Consider the following 13,101-nt stretch of genomic DNA (forward strand, 5'->3'; position numbering starts at 1 on the left):
TGATTGTCTGAGAAGTGAAGACAACCCTTTATATTCATTGTATGACCAACAAAAAATAACAAGTCCTCCCGAAGCTAATAGCAACTAAAAAGCTTGTACTTTCAGATGATACAATGCTATTACAAAGAAATGCGTTGAAATAATTTCTCTGGGGCATGTTAAAAAGGACGAATTCTAACTAGCAACAAACAACGCGTTGCATAAGTTCAGTGTCATTTTTTATGTGAAATCGTCTATTGCATAAATGGCTCTCGTGACGCTGTGGGCAGCTCTAGCTCAGGCTCAAATTCTGAAAGTGGGGAGAAATAGCAATCAACCATGTCTTTGGACACTTCTTTTAAACTAGGAGGATCCCACTGCAGAATTGGGATGAAAATCAATCATATGATCACTACTTGAAAATAGTTTTAAAAAAATTGTTACTTTCTTTGGAATAAAAGTGGACTACCTTGGGTGCAAAGTCCTTGTCCACCAATCTTGCTCGAACACCCTATAGGAAGATAGAAACAAGGGCAATGTAAAAAGCAGATTAAAAGAGGTTTTTTTATTTTTGCCAACAGATTAAAAGATGTTCAGTACATGAAAATTTGAAAATCCCATACCTCAAAGAAGTCACTAGAGACCCGTCTGGAAATTGCATTAAGGGATATACGATATTCACGAACCAGACACTGATCAAGTGATTGAAATCTGCCCTCGCGTATCTGAATGCACAAGTGAAAGTCAGGCATATAGCATAAAAGCAATACAGGTATAACTCTATAGCATGCTAGGGAGTGGTAACTCACAGATCGCAAAGAAACTATCAAACTCAAAGGGGAGGCTTCTTTTAGTTTCTTGAGGGCTGTTGTGCACCATTCATCATAAGAATCGGCAGCTTCCTTTTCCTGAGCAATAATGGCATGGTTATGTAATCGATCAACAGATTGTGGTACAAGTTCCTTTTGGTTAAGAAGAATATATCATGCTTACCAAAGCATCAATAATTTCCTCAATCGTGTCATGGCTGAAACATCTATCAACAACCTCAAGCCTGAGGTGACATACAAAATGGAGATAGAGCAAGTCAGACGCACAGATCAATGCCACTAGAAATAAATTCTCTGAACTGTTAAATCTTATTGTTATTGCTGCAGTACCAAGAATATGTGACAGAAAATTACTTAGAAAGTATACTCCTCTTGTTTAGATAAACAAGGTCACCATATTGTGCAAGAGATGTTTCTATTACAGAAGGTTCATCTGTAGCTAATTTACCAAGGCGTTCTTCAACCATAGCAAGTCTCTGGCAGGAAGAGTTTTGATGATCATCAGATGCATATTAATAATGAAATACTGAAACAAGGACACAGAAGAATAAAGTGCAGTGCAAACAAACTGCGTTTAGCGTATAGTGAGTAGCAAGGCGACATGCAATCATTTCTACACCATTAAGCTTGTCTCCTGTAAGAGCCAAGTATTCTCCTGCAAAAAATGAAACACATAAATGAGGCAAATATAATCCTTTTTAGATTGTGATAAATGCTGAACATCTCAAATCTACAAAGTATATGTTACCTAGGTAGCCAGGTAGACGAGACAGATAAAAGGAAGCCCCTGCATCAGGATGGAAACCCATCTGAGTCTCTGGATTGACAAATACCTGCAGAAATGCAGCACAGTTGAAAAGAATTGAAACAAAGTCTACACTTCATTTAAACATGTCAGGTAGAAAAGAAAAATGAAGAGTTGTTTTCTTTTTCAGAAGATAGGAAGATGCTTCACTGAAGGTGTTAAGAAGCATAGCTAGGAGAGTCTTTGGCACATAAGACTTTTCTCCAAATTCGAAAATCATTCCAGAGGCAAAAAGACATGACTTTTCCAAGAAAACAGTCCTCGTTATATGTAAACCAATCAACCATCTCCCTCTCCTCCATATTCATATCTTCATCAAGGTTCAATGCTTTAATTTCAATGAAAGCTTAAAACAGTAACATGATATACTCAGAATTTAAAATAGGAGTCGTCTTTCGGAATACATAGTTCATTTTATTCGTTTTAAGAAAGAAATCACTTCAAAAAAAAAAAAAAAAATCTGGTGAAACTGATTCGTAAAGTAAGCAGCAGCCACATACAGTTTTATCAGTCACCACCCGGAACATTCCTGGGAGTGCAATGCCAGCCCCAGCTCCCATGGTGATACCATCCAATATCGCTATCTGCACATATATGATCAAGTGATCATCAAAAGCCACATTTAAATTTCGATAGGAACTTGAAAAAAACATTCCTCTGCATAAGTTCTTCTTTATATTTATAACATATGTAGAACTCTGGGTGTGCTACAAGCCTTCAACTCAGATTATGTATTAAAGGTAGTGATATTGGATTAAAAAACTATCATACAATTATACTAGTACTGCTAATTTAGTATAAAGCGCACTGGTAAAAAAGGTAAATACTCACATGTGGCTTCAGGTAGGTTCCTTGGATATATACAAACTTATACAATGTCTCGAAAAAGTTTTTACATTCCTCAACATTCCCTGCACAGTATCAAAGCATTTGAAAGAAAGCAAACAATGCCATGTAAGTATTTAATATTTAAGACCAGAGAAAGGAAAATGCTCTGCAAACAGGCGTGCACGGCATAAAACTGCCACCTCAAAAAAAAAAAGACTGAGTTACCTTCATTCACTAGTTGATAAAGGCTAACAGCATCTGCACCAGAGCAGAAGGCCCTCCCACTACCCTTTAAAACGCAAAAAATCAAGTAGCACCTCAGAGCAAGTCTTTCTCAAGAGATAATAAAGTAGATATTTCTGATGCACTCATCATAATATTTCATTTTATTCAAAATTAGAGGTAACTACATGTTCTCAAAACTTAAATATAGGGCTAACAGTTTGAGTTGAGTTCAAGGACCCTCCTACCCCATGAATCTACAGTGTGTGTTATACAGTGATTCTCAGCACATTGCAAGAAGTTAAATAATCTGATAAAAGGAAGAAGGAAAAAAAACATGATGTCCTTAAACCCAAAAACTGTTTTCGCATGGAACAACATCATACCTTCATCAAAACAAATCCAATATCTGGGTTGTCCTCCCATGATTCATAGAGTCTCTTCAGGCGAGCTGCCTATAAAAGCCAAGAAAGAAAATCTCAAAATCGAACCCCAGAAAAGAGAAAGCAACAAAATTGAAGAAACATCAAGGACACAAACCATAGCGTTATTGAGAGCATTCAGTGCAGATGGTCTATTGAGAATGGCTGCTCTTGATTTAGCTCTTCCCTCAACCGTAACCTGAATTTACATTCATAAACAAATGAAAGAATGAATTGGAACCAAACCCAAGTAGAATATATTAAGGAAAAAAAAAATATGGGTGCTTGTCCGGAAATGAAATCATTACAGAGAGAGAGAGAGAGAGAGAGAGAGAGAGAGAGAGAGAGAGAGAAAGAGACCAACCAGGTCTTCGACATCATCATATTGGGCATAGTTTGGTTGAGCAGAAAAGGCTCTGTGATGGGAGAGAGAGCTTCCTCTCTGGCTCACACACCTCCTCAAAGCTTCAAAAGCTTTTGCTTTCTGCATCTCTCTCTGTCTGTGCTATTTTTTCAGCGCTCTCGCAATCACTCTGGGTTTTCAGTCTCAGCTCGCTAAGCTAAAACCCTGATACTATGCGCACCGTTTCTAGTGTTGCTGCATCAATCAGACAATCTCTCAACCGTTCGATTGTCTGACTGCAGATAAAAGTCTGATCGTCTTATTTCTCGGGCTAAAATGTGGGTCGGGGCCTTGGATTGGGTCACAATTTGGATTTGGGTCCCTCTCTAGCTTGGGTATGGCCGAAACGGGCAGCGTCACTAAGGGCCCCCAGAGAACTTGGCCCCACACGGCCATAAGTAAAGGTCCACGAGCCCATCCTTAGTCCTTTTATTTTTTTTATTTTTCAAAATATATATCTTTTGGACTTTAAAAAAAAACTTTGGAGGCAGGCCTGAAATTTTTTAAGGTTTGAATATATTTTTTTAAAACATAAAGTAAAGGGTGAAAATTGCTATTCTGAAATTTATGGTTATGATGAACAAATAGCTTGGATACCCATAAATTTTTCCCGGAAAAAAAATTCAGTTTACTCAATTAGCATGAGATAGAGCAATTGTTTGAGATGAACGGAAATCCATTTCACAGTTAAAAGTTTAGGTATAATCTTACCTTCTCCAACAAAAAGAAAGCTCTACATACATGTCAGGTTCAGGTAACAACCAGTGAGAGATTTTAGAAAGAGAAAAAAAGGACTGTCTTTATTCAGGTTAAATTTTCCAATTGTATGTTATCCTAATTCCGGAGCAACATACATCCAGCTCTTTCATTTACATTCTATATTCAGGGCATTTTCCATTGATTTGCAACTCTCCAAGCACAAAAAATTCAAGCAAGTGCTCATCAGCTTGAACAAGCACTACCACCTTCCCCCAACTCTTCAACTGGCACAGCATATGGAGAATCCCAGTCAGCATCAAAGACTTCTTGAAGCTGAGAAACAATGGCAGGCTTGTATGTTCCGAAGCTGACACCCGCCGTTGTATAAAAGTAATCCCAAATAAGATTGCTTGTCCCTACGTGAGCTCGAACATCGCTTACTGCATACTTTCCGTGATTGACCCTGGTATAGCCGGGGTATATATTTCCAGTATCAGTGGTACCATTGGCAGTGGCAGCAGGTCCTGTCAAGTTGAAACCTGGGACTATATAGTACTTGATCTCAACTTTCCCATCACAATGGTTATACTTGGATGAAGAGCAGAGAACATTAGAGTAGAGGAGAGATTTCAGGTACGGATCTGTGCTTTTGATAAAATGTGCCCAGTATGCTACCAATATCTTCACTGTTGCCTTCTTCGAGAAGACAACCTGCCAATTATATAATTCATATGTTTTGTGAGTTTTTAATTAGTGGGAGAAGCATGAATAAAATAAACGAGAAGCAGTCACAGTGGAAGAGTTTACCTCTGATATTGCAGAGGAGAGGGATGCCCAATAAACTGTTTGCTTTAAATATTGGGACTGACCAAGCCAGTCCATGGTACTAATCCTAACAGTCCCTCCAATTCCTACAGATTTAATAGTCTCTATCCATGCCTGTTCATCAGCCTGATACCTACCAAATGATAGCTGCAGACCCCAAATGCCGTCAAAATGGATAAAGAAGAGAGTTTGGGACGCAAGTCAAATACACACAAGATGAAGAATGTGTACCTTAACACTACTGATAGACAATATAAAGAAAACAAATGACCAAATGACTTTTCCATTTACAATTATATAAAGAGAATCAAAACTTACATTTAAGAAAAGAAATAGCTAGATATTTCCAAGTTACCTCAGGAGGAGCAAAAGAGAGATAGCTGGATTGGGGTTGCAAAATTGAATCATTATATCCAGGAGTCTGGAGTGGCAATTTGAACATATACGGATCTGACAGTATAGGATATCCTGCTACATGGTGAGTCTCCACAGATCTAGGAAGAGGTGAACTGCAGTGACATAACTATACAAGTCATCATACTTGAATTCCAAACACAGACAATACCTAAAGTATCCAGACACTTAATATAAATATCTTTATATGAATATCCAGCATTGTAAACTAGAATTGAACCAGTTTCCAACTACCAGCCTCAAAACATACCTACACCTCGCTTTATACTCCACAAAATGTGACCAGCAAGGAACTTGTCTATCGATCTGCCACTGTTGATCTGATATAGTAGTTGTGTGAGCTGTAGAATTAAGAGACGCAAGCTTCCATAGGTTGTCAAAGTAGGTCTCAACCTTTCTGGCTATTTTTGGACAATCAACCAAGTAAATTCCAAGTTCCTTCACCTGCAAGCATTTAATAAAAGTACATCATAAGTGGAAAAGTAAACTATACAAAGCAACAGGATAAATTTGCAAAAGTAGCAAAGTTTCACAAAATACTTGTGTGAGAGATTTCCAGTCATTGTTTGCTGATCCAATATAGACATCTCGTCGATCCGATATCCAAACTTTGGTATGGACTATGCCTGATCCCCACCAATCACTAAGCAGTAAAGTCACATTCTTTACATTAGGCCTTCCTGAAGCAAGGTTGGTTGGTTCTGTGGTATAGTCAGGATATACACCTGAGTGTGAAAGTAGCCTAAAAGGCTAAGACATTATCAATAACACAAACAATATAATCACTTTAAATTAATCAACACATAAATTAGCTATAATCTTAAAACTTTTCTGAGAAATGGCATGTGGGTTCTTTAGCAATGGCTTAATAAGCAAGTGCAAAGGTGTAACCTGATAGTAACATTGCGATCAGCAGCATTTTCTAAGGCGCTATAAACAGAAGCACCTTCCTGAGCTCCAAATCTCTGCAAATCCTCTTTTGAGTACCCAAAATCCCCAGAGCGAGGATCTTCAGGGTGCGCTATCAACTGCCAGTACTGAGCAATTACGTCCAGTCTGTCTGTTGAGTTCGACGCCAACCATTTGAGCACATCCCCTGCACAAATTACAAACACAACGAATTATAATCAAAACAAGTGAAGATTTTGCTTATTGGGTTATGATTTTTGAGCGATGAAATTTATGTTACCGGTGGAGAGGACGCCAGGGACACGAGGAAGACCGGGCATGTCGGTGGGGATTGATTGGACGAGCCATGCTTTGCATTGCGCTGAAGATTCAGTGACTGGTAGCAGAAGCAGATTCACTATCAGGGAGAGAGCAATCGCGATGAAGATGGTGCTTCTGTGACTGCCAGTGACTTTCATTTTTCTCTTGCTCATACGATTGGGTCAATCAATGACTGGATATGGGAAGAAAGTCAAAAAACTCGAACTTCAAGAGGAAATCGAACGTTAGTTTCTATATTTGATGAATTTGAATTTACAATTTCATCCTTTATTTATTCCGAATTAATCTCAAATTAATATTTCATCTACAGGGTATAACCTACCTTAGGCTTGCTGCTGTGGTTGTCCATCTAGTCAAGAATATTGTGGCTAACGGTTATCCTTTATTTTGATGAAGCTCCTGCTTGGATTGGTTCTCTTCTCCTTTATGATATTCTTGGTGTAGCGAAAGCTAGATTAGTTTGTTCTGATTCCTTTTAGTTGCTGTTGTGTTCGGGCTTTATCACCTCCAGTTTACCCAAAAATATATATTTCTTCTACAAGTCAAATGGTCCCTCGTATATTCTGTTATCATGCATCAAATTGCAGGGGAATATTCTCTCACAAGGATCTCTAATAAGTGAGGTTTTTATTTTTACTTTTATGATTAATAGGAGAGATTTGATAAACATGGGACATCTTTTAAAATCATACGAAAAACCACCCAATCGAGTGCTAGTTGGTATTTAATAAGTGATGATTCGACTCGACTGTTTAACAACATAACATGTTAAAGTCCAGAAAAAGATAATTTTCTACACTTGAAATTTCAGTTCAGATAATTTCTGAGGAATTAAGATAGTGGCATGATAGTCTGATGACAATGAAAGAAAAGAAATGATCTGAGATCTCTAAATCCAAATGAACTAGCACTTACCACAAACACATATATAATTTTACAAGTGCAACCAAAGGATTTTAGACAAGGCACACAAATTTTAACTACAATGAACTCCCTTTGAAATAATATATGGTAGATAATATGACAGATCATCATCAGCTACAACAAATTCTACCCCTTTGTACACTCGGTAGTTGGAACTTTCCCGACTCATTCAATTCTAAGCAGCTCAGAAATCACCCTTTCTAGGAGATAGAATGCCTCCTGTGTCTTGAAGATGAAACAGACTTTGCATCACCAGGAACAATTGAAGTTGGACTCTGAGAACTCCCAGATGTCTCAGAGCTCCTGTTCTCTACATGCTGCCCCTTACCCACAGACCATAATTTATCAAAGATTCTCCTTGACCTAGATGGCAGCAATTGCACACCACTTCTACTGTTTTTGCTGTTCTTCTTGCCCAATTTCCCATTCTTCTGGAACTCCTCAGTTACCTTAATTTCACTCATATGCTTCCCCAGAGGTTTGCAGTTTTCTTCTTCTGCCAACGCCGTCTTGTCGCATTCTTCATCCAAATTTGTCGTGGAAAGCGAAGCATCACTAGGATGGTTGTTAGCAGCTCGAACGCCAGCTGCAGATCTTACCTGCTCAAAAAAGAGAACTTGAACAACAACTCGGAGTGGAAGCAGCTCATTCTGTGCAGCATCCATCGACGCTTCCATTGTCAGTTTCTTGACATTCATTAATCCACATATTCTTTTCCTTTCAGCCTTTGTCAAACTAGGGTGCTCCTGGAGACAAAACAACTAATCAGTATTCATGTAAATATTTCACTAACACAGTAAGGGTTGTATCTGTTTCCCACCAATCGACTAATCTGGTTCCCCATTCTACGGCTGTCATTACAATTGATTATGAACAATAAATAAATAAGAGCCTTATTGCAGGGATTTACATTCCCTCATTTCTCTTTATATTACTCATTGGCCTAAATTTTATGTCATGTGGTGTGTGCCCTCTGCATAGAATATGAAACGCTTTAAACATGCATGTAATGTGAATAATATCTTATCTACATCTGGACGAAACAGCTCAAAGTGAAATCCAAAAGGTTTTACATGGCTGGGAGTTGCAAGGAAAAGTCATTTTTCATAAACAACAGGCATCAAATAAGGTTCAGATCTATTGGGACCATACATACGTTCGACCATCTCATCATCTGAAAGAGAATGGTAAATCCTATCCTCTTACTTGAATCTCAGAACAAAAGCATGACAAAGCAACTCTAGTGAGAAGATAAAAGCATGGAGTAAAATCAAGAGAATAAAAAATGTAGCTGGACATGGCTTAAATGCGCGTACCTTCAGGTAGATGTCAATGGCTTTGTACAATCCATCATGAATTGGCCTTGCCAACTCAGGAATCGATTGTGATAAGTCTATGAAACTACAGAGGTTAAGATTTGGGTCATGTGCAATTTCCGCAAGATACCCATCAATCAGTCTACCAACACTCAACAATGATCCATGCCCTAAGATAAACTTATCAATCCCCTTTTCATTTTTCTCAACCACATCCAAATTCCAGTTACATTTTTCATGCATCAGAAACTGATTCACAACAGACTGAACCAATTCAACATCATATATAGTAATTTGAGGAGATCGAGCTGGGATCAATAAATCAACAATACGAGCTTCGTGCAACTTCAAACTGATCCTCTTCACCAAATCCTCCCTCAACGAGTAGTCAGCACCAACCAAAATAGAAACTTTCAAAAGTTTCAGCAAGAAACTGCATGAACAACCCATACCTTTGTCAGAAGGCAATAAGCAAATAATTGTTTCTACCAGAGATTTGTTCCTCAAGGCATGCTCATCAGAAACCAGTGCATCAACAGAATCTGGCAACCATCTAACTGCGTAAGTTTTCAGGGCCTCCCCAATAACAGCACCATCCATTCTTCCCTTTGATTTCACAGCAATCATAACTCGCTTGTAGAGATCAATATCCAGCTCACATATATCTTCAACCCACCAATCCCTGGGAACTTTTTCAACTCGATAATTCATCCCTTCTTCCACAATTTTATCAGTCTCTGCTAATTTTCGGTTATATGTGTAGGACCAACTGATGTTGGCAGGGTCTACAGATGTTTTAGAAGCAATTGAATCTATGCATCTTCCAACAATCTTCAGATCCTCAGCCCATGACAGAAGAGGTTTGGTGGTTTGGAGAACAATAATGGAATCTTTCCAGCTACGGAAGATACTCGAGTTAAGGAAAACCTCAATTTTGAATACTAGATTACTGCGATCAACATCCTCAGTCATCTCCAGATACTCAGCAGCGCAACGAGCAGCCACAACATTGTAAGCATTGAGGGTAACAGTCATTCCATAGCAAAATTTTGCACAAATTTCAAAAGATTTTGGCCCACCAGGAAAATCAACCATGTAAACTTCTTCAGAATTCTCTTCATTGGCTTTAGATACTAGTTTTTGCAGGCGATTGCTCTTGGACAAGAGAGGGAACTGGAAAGAAAAATAGAGTTAACAATAGCAAGCTTTGGTAGGGAAAAGCAGCAGTAATTTTAGTAAAGGAATATATAATTTCAATAATGAGCACCCACATTTTAAATCTGAAAACTGCTATACATGTTCAAAGGAACATAAAATTTAAGAATATTCATATGCATATATGACACCAAAACATCAAAACAAACCTGATGCAAGTGTAACAAAAAATCATCTCACTTGACAAAAAAGGGTGGCAAGGAAAAAGTACCTTGTGAAGATAAAACTTCACTTCCCCAACATTTATAATCACATCTGTTGCCAATTCAGATGACACATATCTGCATGAACATATGAAAATCAGTTAATCACATAGACACAAGGACGGTAGAAAACTATAAGAAGGCATGCAAATGTAAAATATCTTCACAGTTGGATGCATATGACAACAACAACAAAAGGCTCAATAGGTTGAATATAAAACCAGTTTGGAGGTATTAGGTTACTGGGTTAATGCATCAAGCTTTTCAATCTTGTTCTTAGTAAATTATTACAATGAGAAGCTAGTTTGTGCAAATTCAAAAACCCCAGTCAGGTTATAGACTTCAAATTAGATAAGGCAAGATGGCATGCTGTAGCACAATATCCAAAATCCCTTAAAGTTGTAATTGAAACTAAAAGATCTACCGGCGAATTAATACTGCAATGAAGTAATACAGTTGGACAACAAATAACTGTCATGTAGTCCATGTTTTAATATTCCATCAAATTCACCAATGCATCTAGCTCCTTTTCAACCTAACAATACAATTTGCATCTACAAAACTGGCACATGCAAGATCTAAGAAAGTTCCAGTCATTTGCATATTTAATCAGATGAAGGCAAAACGATGCACCAGAAGACAAACTTCACATATAATTTGTTTGACATAAAATGCTACTAAATCAACTGGAGATATAATCACCAAGTGAGCTTGTTTAAAGATTTTCATAAATAAAAAAAAGATTGGTTGAACCCATGTCATCGTTTACAGGCAGGATTTCACCGGAGTGATGATTACAGATCTTGGGTACCTCATATGACTCTACCACATTTGGACCACAAACTCAACTAAAATAGTGACATTCCAAGGCTGGACCACCTCCTGAAAGACCCTTCGATACCCCCAACTCCCTTTACCCTACTCTCGACAATTAAAATAGCAATACTTTAAGAAAAAAGGGAAAAACAATGATAATAACAACACAAAACGCCCATGTGCCTTCTTCATCTCTCGCTTTGTTTTCTTATTTATTATCTCCTAAAAAGTTTCTTGTATATCTTATCCAAGAAAAAAAAAAGGGGGGGTTGTTTTCTTGTATGGTGACAGTTAATCCTTCACTTTTTCTGTATATTTACGTATATAAATCACCACCTAACAGTAATTTCACCCTTTCTTCACCATGCAATGGAAGCATTTCACCATTTATGTACAAAGCAGAGCTTACTTATACAAAGGGAAACCTCAAAACATATATTCATTGCGAAACAAAAATGAAAAAGCATGTCACCATTTATGTACAAAACAGAGCATGCTTATACAAAGAAGACCTCAAACATATACGCATTGGGAAACGAAAAAGAACAATTTCACAATTTTAAGGGGAAAAAGAATTTTGATTTTAAAAAAAAGAAAAAAGGAGAGGGGGTAAAGAAGACCTCAAGTTCAGAATCTAAGGGAAACGTATTCAGCGCAGAGCATCGAAAGCAGAGGAAAATAAAAAATAAAAAAAAAAAAACTAAACGGCTCTACTGAGTAAAGCTTGTGGCAAAACAAAACTTGAAAAGCCATATTTACCTGATAGACTTCCCATCAGCTTGAAACGCATCAGGCTTGGACCCCAACTTCATAAACTTCATTTTAACCCCAAAATAACCTTCTAAGCCACCAGAAGTTACGGTAACAAACCACCCTCCGTTTCTTCTGAGTCTGATGAAGCTGCGGCCAGTGCCAACTTTCTCACTCTAAAATGGCGGGTCCTGAGGCTCAGCTCAGCTGAACAGAGACAAACCCCCCTCGTTGCTCTTGAGGACAAAACCAAATACCGAGACCAAAAATGGCGCTTCTTTAGAGGTCCTCTCCTTCTTCCTTTCACTCTCTCTCACTCCCCCCGCCTCTCTCTCTCTCTGTAAATCACGCAACCAGCAGAAACGTTGGACCGACACAAGCCCTGCCCTGGCCTTATAGCAAAGCCTCGACCTTTGCGCTCTTGTTCCCATTCATTTCAAGCCTTTATGATGACATTGATGACGCTCTTACACAAATCACAACTATTTCAACTAAATCACTTATACCCCATAAATTAAAACTCAAAACCCAAAAGGAAAAAAATCAAAAAGAGAGAGAATTGCTTGGAAGTTGTAATTTTTGCATCAGAGGATTTTATGAAGAGCTCTGTTTTATTTCTCTTTCTCTCTCTATCTCCCTCAGTCTGCAAAGCTCATAATAAATCCTCGCCGCCTTTACTTTAATTCACCCCTGATCCGCTAAAGATTTTCCTCTCGTTTCTTTATGTGATTTTCCAAGGCGCAAATCTCAATGACTCGATGATGTTTGATATATAATCTGATCGGTGTGGCTCTGACGCTGCTGTCTCCTCCTCTCTCCTCCTCTGCTAAATTTTGCAGCGAAAGAAAATAATAACAAAAAAGAAAAGCAGAGAGACAGAGAGAGAGAGAGGGAAAGTTAGAGAGAGAAAGTGTGTTTGGGTCTAGTGTGTGTGTATAGAGAGTAGGGGACTGTGTTACAGAGTGGCTCAGAGGACTTTTAAGAAGCTTTTATGCCGTTAAAGCACGCCACCCTTTTCTGGACTATTTTGCCCCTGTTCTTTTATACTTTTTACCTCTATTGTCTCTCCGCCGTCTGCCTTCCCGGAAGATCTTGCTTTACGCGCCGGGGAGGGAGAGTGGAGGGTGATAGTGGGGTCCATGTGAGGGTGGATGTTCCTGCCGTTTGACGCGTAGCTAAGATGAGGAACTTTTGACTTTTGACCCCCCAAATCTAAGAAT

General features: G+C 38.4%; 3 protein-coding genes across 5 annotated transcripts; all 3 read right to left on the reverse strand.

Moving 5' to 3' along the window:
* Positions 1-15: 15 nt before the first annotated feature.
* Positions 16-3,640, reverse strand: LOC110762660 (ATP-dependent caseinolytic (Clp) protease/crotonase family protein). The gene is made up of 14 exons (XM_021965324.2): positions 3,451-3,640; positions 3,205-3,285; positions 3,051-3,119; positions 2,668-2,731; positions 2,446-2,525; positions 2,115-2,198; positions 1,558-1,642; positions 1,379-1,464; positions 1,164-1,285; positions 973-1,033; positions 789-887; positions 603-704; positions 449-490; positions 16-356 (listed from the first exon to the last, which is right to left on the reverse strand). Exons 1-14 carry the CDS (start codon positions 3,574-3,576, stop codon positions 234-236), a joined length of 1,224 nt encoding a protein of 407 aa, XP_021821016.1. The 5' UTR covers positions 3,577-3,640; the 3' UTR covers positions 16-233.
* Positions 3,641-4,261: 621 nt separating this feature from the next.
* On the reverse strand, positions 4,262-7,176 carry LOC110762658 (uncharacterized). 2 transcript variants are annotated; one of them, XM_021965323.2, is made up of 8 exons: positions 6,980-7,176; positions 6,617-6,829; positions 6,319-6,523; positions 5,968-6,169; positions 5,678-5,871; positions 5,369-5,522; positions 4,996-5,160; positions 4,262-4,899 (listed from the first exon to the last, which is right to left on the reverse strand). In XM_021965323.2, the coding sequence occupies exons 2-8, from the start codon at positions 6,807-6,809 to the stop codon at positions 4,432-4,434; spliced, it is 1,581 nt and encodes a 526-aa protein (XP_021821015.2). In that variant the 5' UTR covers positions 6,810-6,829; positions 6,980-7,176; the 3' UTR covers positions 4,262-4,431. The 2 variants fall into 2 exon arrangements, with proteins under 2 accessions (XP_021821015.2, XP_021821014.2); XM_021965322.2 differs by having other exon boundaries at positions 6,617-6,861.
* A 348-nt stretch (positions 7,177-7,524) lies between these two features.
* ENP (Phototropic-responsive NPH3 family protein) lies at positions 7,525-12,849 on the reverse strand. 2 transcript variants are annotated; one of them, XM_021965237.2, is made up of 4 exons: positions 11,891-12,849; positions 10,324-10,393; positions 8,898-10,070; positions 7,525-8,327 (listed from the first exon to the last, which is right to left on the reverse strand). In XM_021965237.2, the coding sequence occupies exons 1-4, from the start codon at positions 11,950-11,952 to the stop codon at positions 7,782-7,784; spliced, it is 1,851 nt and encodes a 616-aa protein (XP_021820929.1). In that variant the 5' UTR covers positions 11,953-12,849; the 3' UTR covers positions 7,525-7,781. The 2 variants fall into 2 exon arrangements, with proteins under 2 accessions (XP_021820929.1, XP_088111269.1); XM_088255143.1 differs by lacking the exon at positions 11,891-12,849 and adding an exon at positions 11,127-11,149.
* Between the last annotated feature and the right edge of the window lie 252 nt (positions 12,850-13,101).

Source organism: Prunus avium, chromosome 1 (assembly GCF_965620075.1).
Source record: "Prunus avium chromosome 1, drPruAviu1.hap1.1, whole genome shotgun sequence".
Lineage (NCBI taxonomy): Eukaryota > Viridiplantae > Streptophyta > Magnoliopsida > Rosales > Rosaceae > Prunus > Prunus avium.

What these genes read in the sequence shown, in the direction of transcription:
- LOC110762660 (XM_021965324.2), bottom strand. Translation starts at nt 3,576, where the DNA reads ATGCAGAAAGCAAAAGCTTTTGAAGCTTTGAGGAGGTGTGTGAGCCAG. An exon ending in TTGGATTTGTTTTGATGAAG is followed by an intron (nt 2,732 to 3,050) that starts GTATGATGTTGT and finishes TGCGTTTTAAAG; the next exon opens with GGTAGTGGGAGGGCCTTCTG. An exon ending in TCGTCTACCTGGCTACCTAG is followed by an intron (nt 1,465 to 1,557) that starts GTAACATATACT and finishes CATTTTTTGCAG; the next exon opens with GAGAATACTTGGCTCTTACA.
- LOC110762658 (XM_021965323.2), bottom strand. Translation starts at nt 6,809, where the DNA reads ATGAGCAAGAGAAAAATGAAAGTCACTGGCAGTCACAGAAGCACCATC. An exon ending in ACTGGAAATCTCTCACACAA is followed by an intron (nt 5,872 to 5,967) that starts GTATTTTGTGAA and finishes AAATGCTTGCAG; the next exon opens with GTGAAGGAACTTGGAATTTA. An exon ending in TCTCCTCTGCAATATCAGAG is followed by an intron (nt 4,900 to 4,995) that starts GTAAACTCTTCC and finishes TATAATTGGCAG; the next exon opens with GTTGTCTTCTCGAAGAAGGC.
- ENP (XM_021965237.2), bottom strand. Translation starts at nt 11,952, where the DNA reads ATGAAGTTTATGAAGTTGGGGTCCAAGCCTGATGCGTTTCAAGCTGAT. An exon ending in TGAAGTTTTATCTTCACAAG is followed by an intron (nt 10,071 to 10,323) that starts GTACTTTTTCCT and finishes TTTTCTTTCCAG; the next exon opens with TTCCCTCTCTTGTCCAAGAG. An exon ending in CCATTGACATCTACCTGAAG is followed by an intron (nt 8,328 to 8,897) that starts GTACGCGCATTT and finishes TTTTGTCTCCAG; the next exon opens with GAGCACCCTAGTTTGACAAA.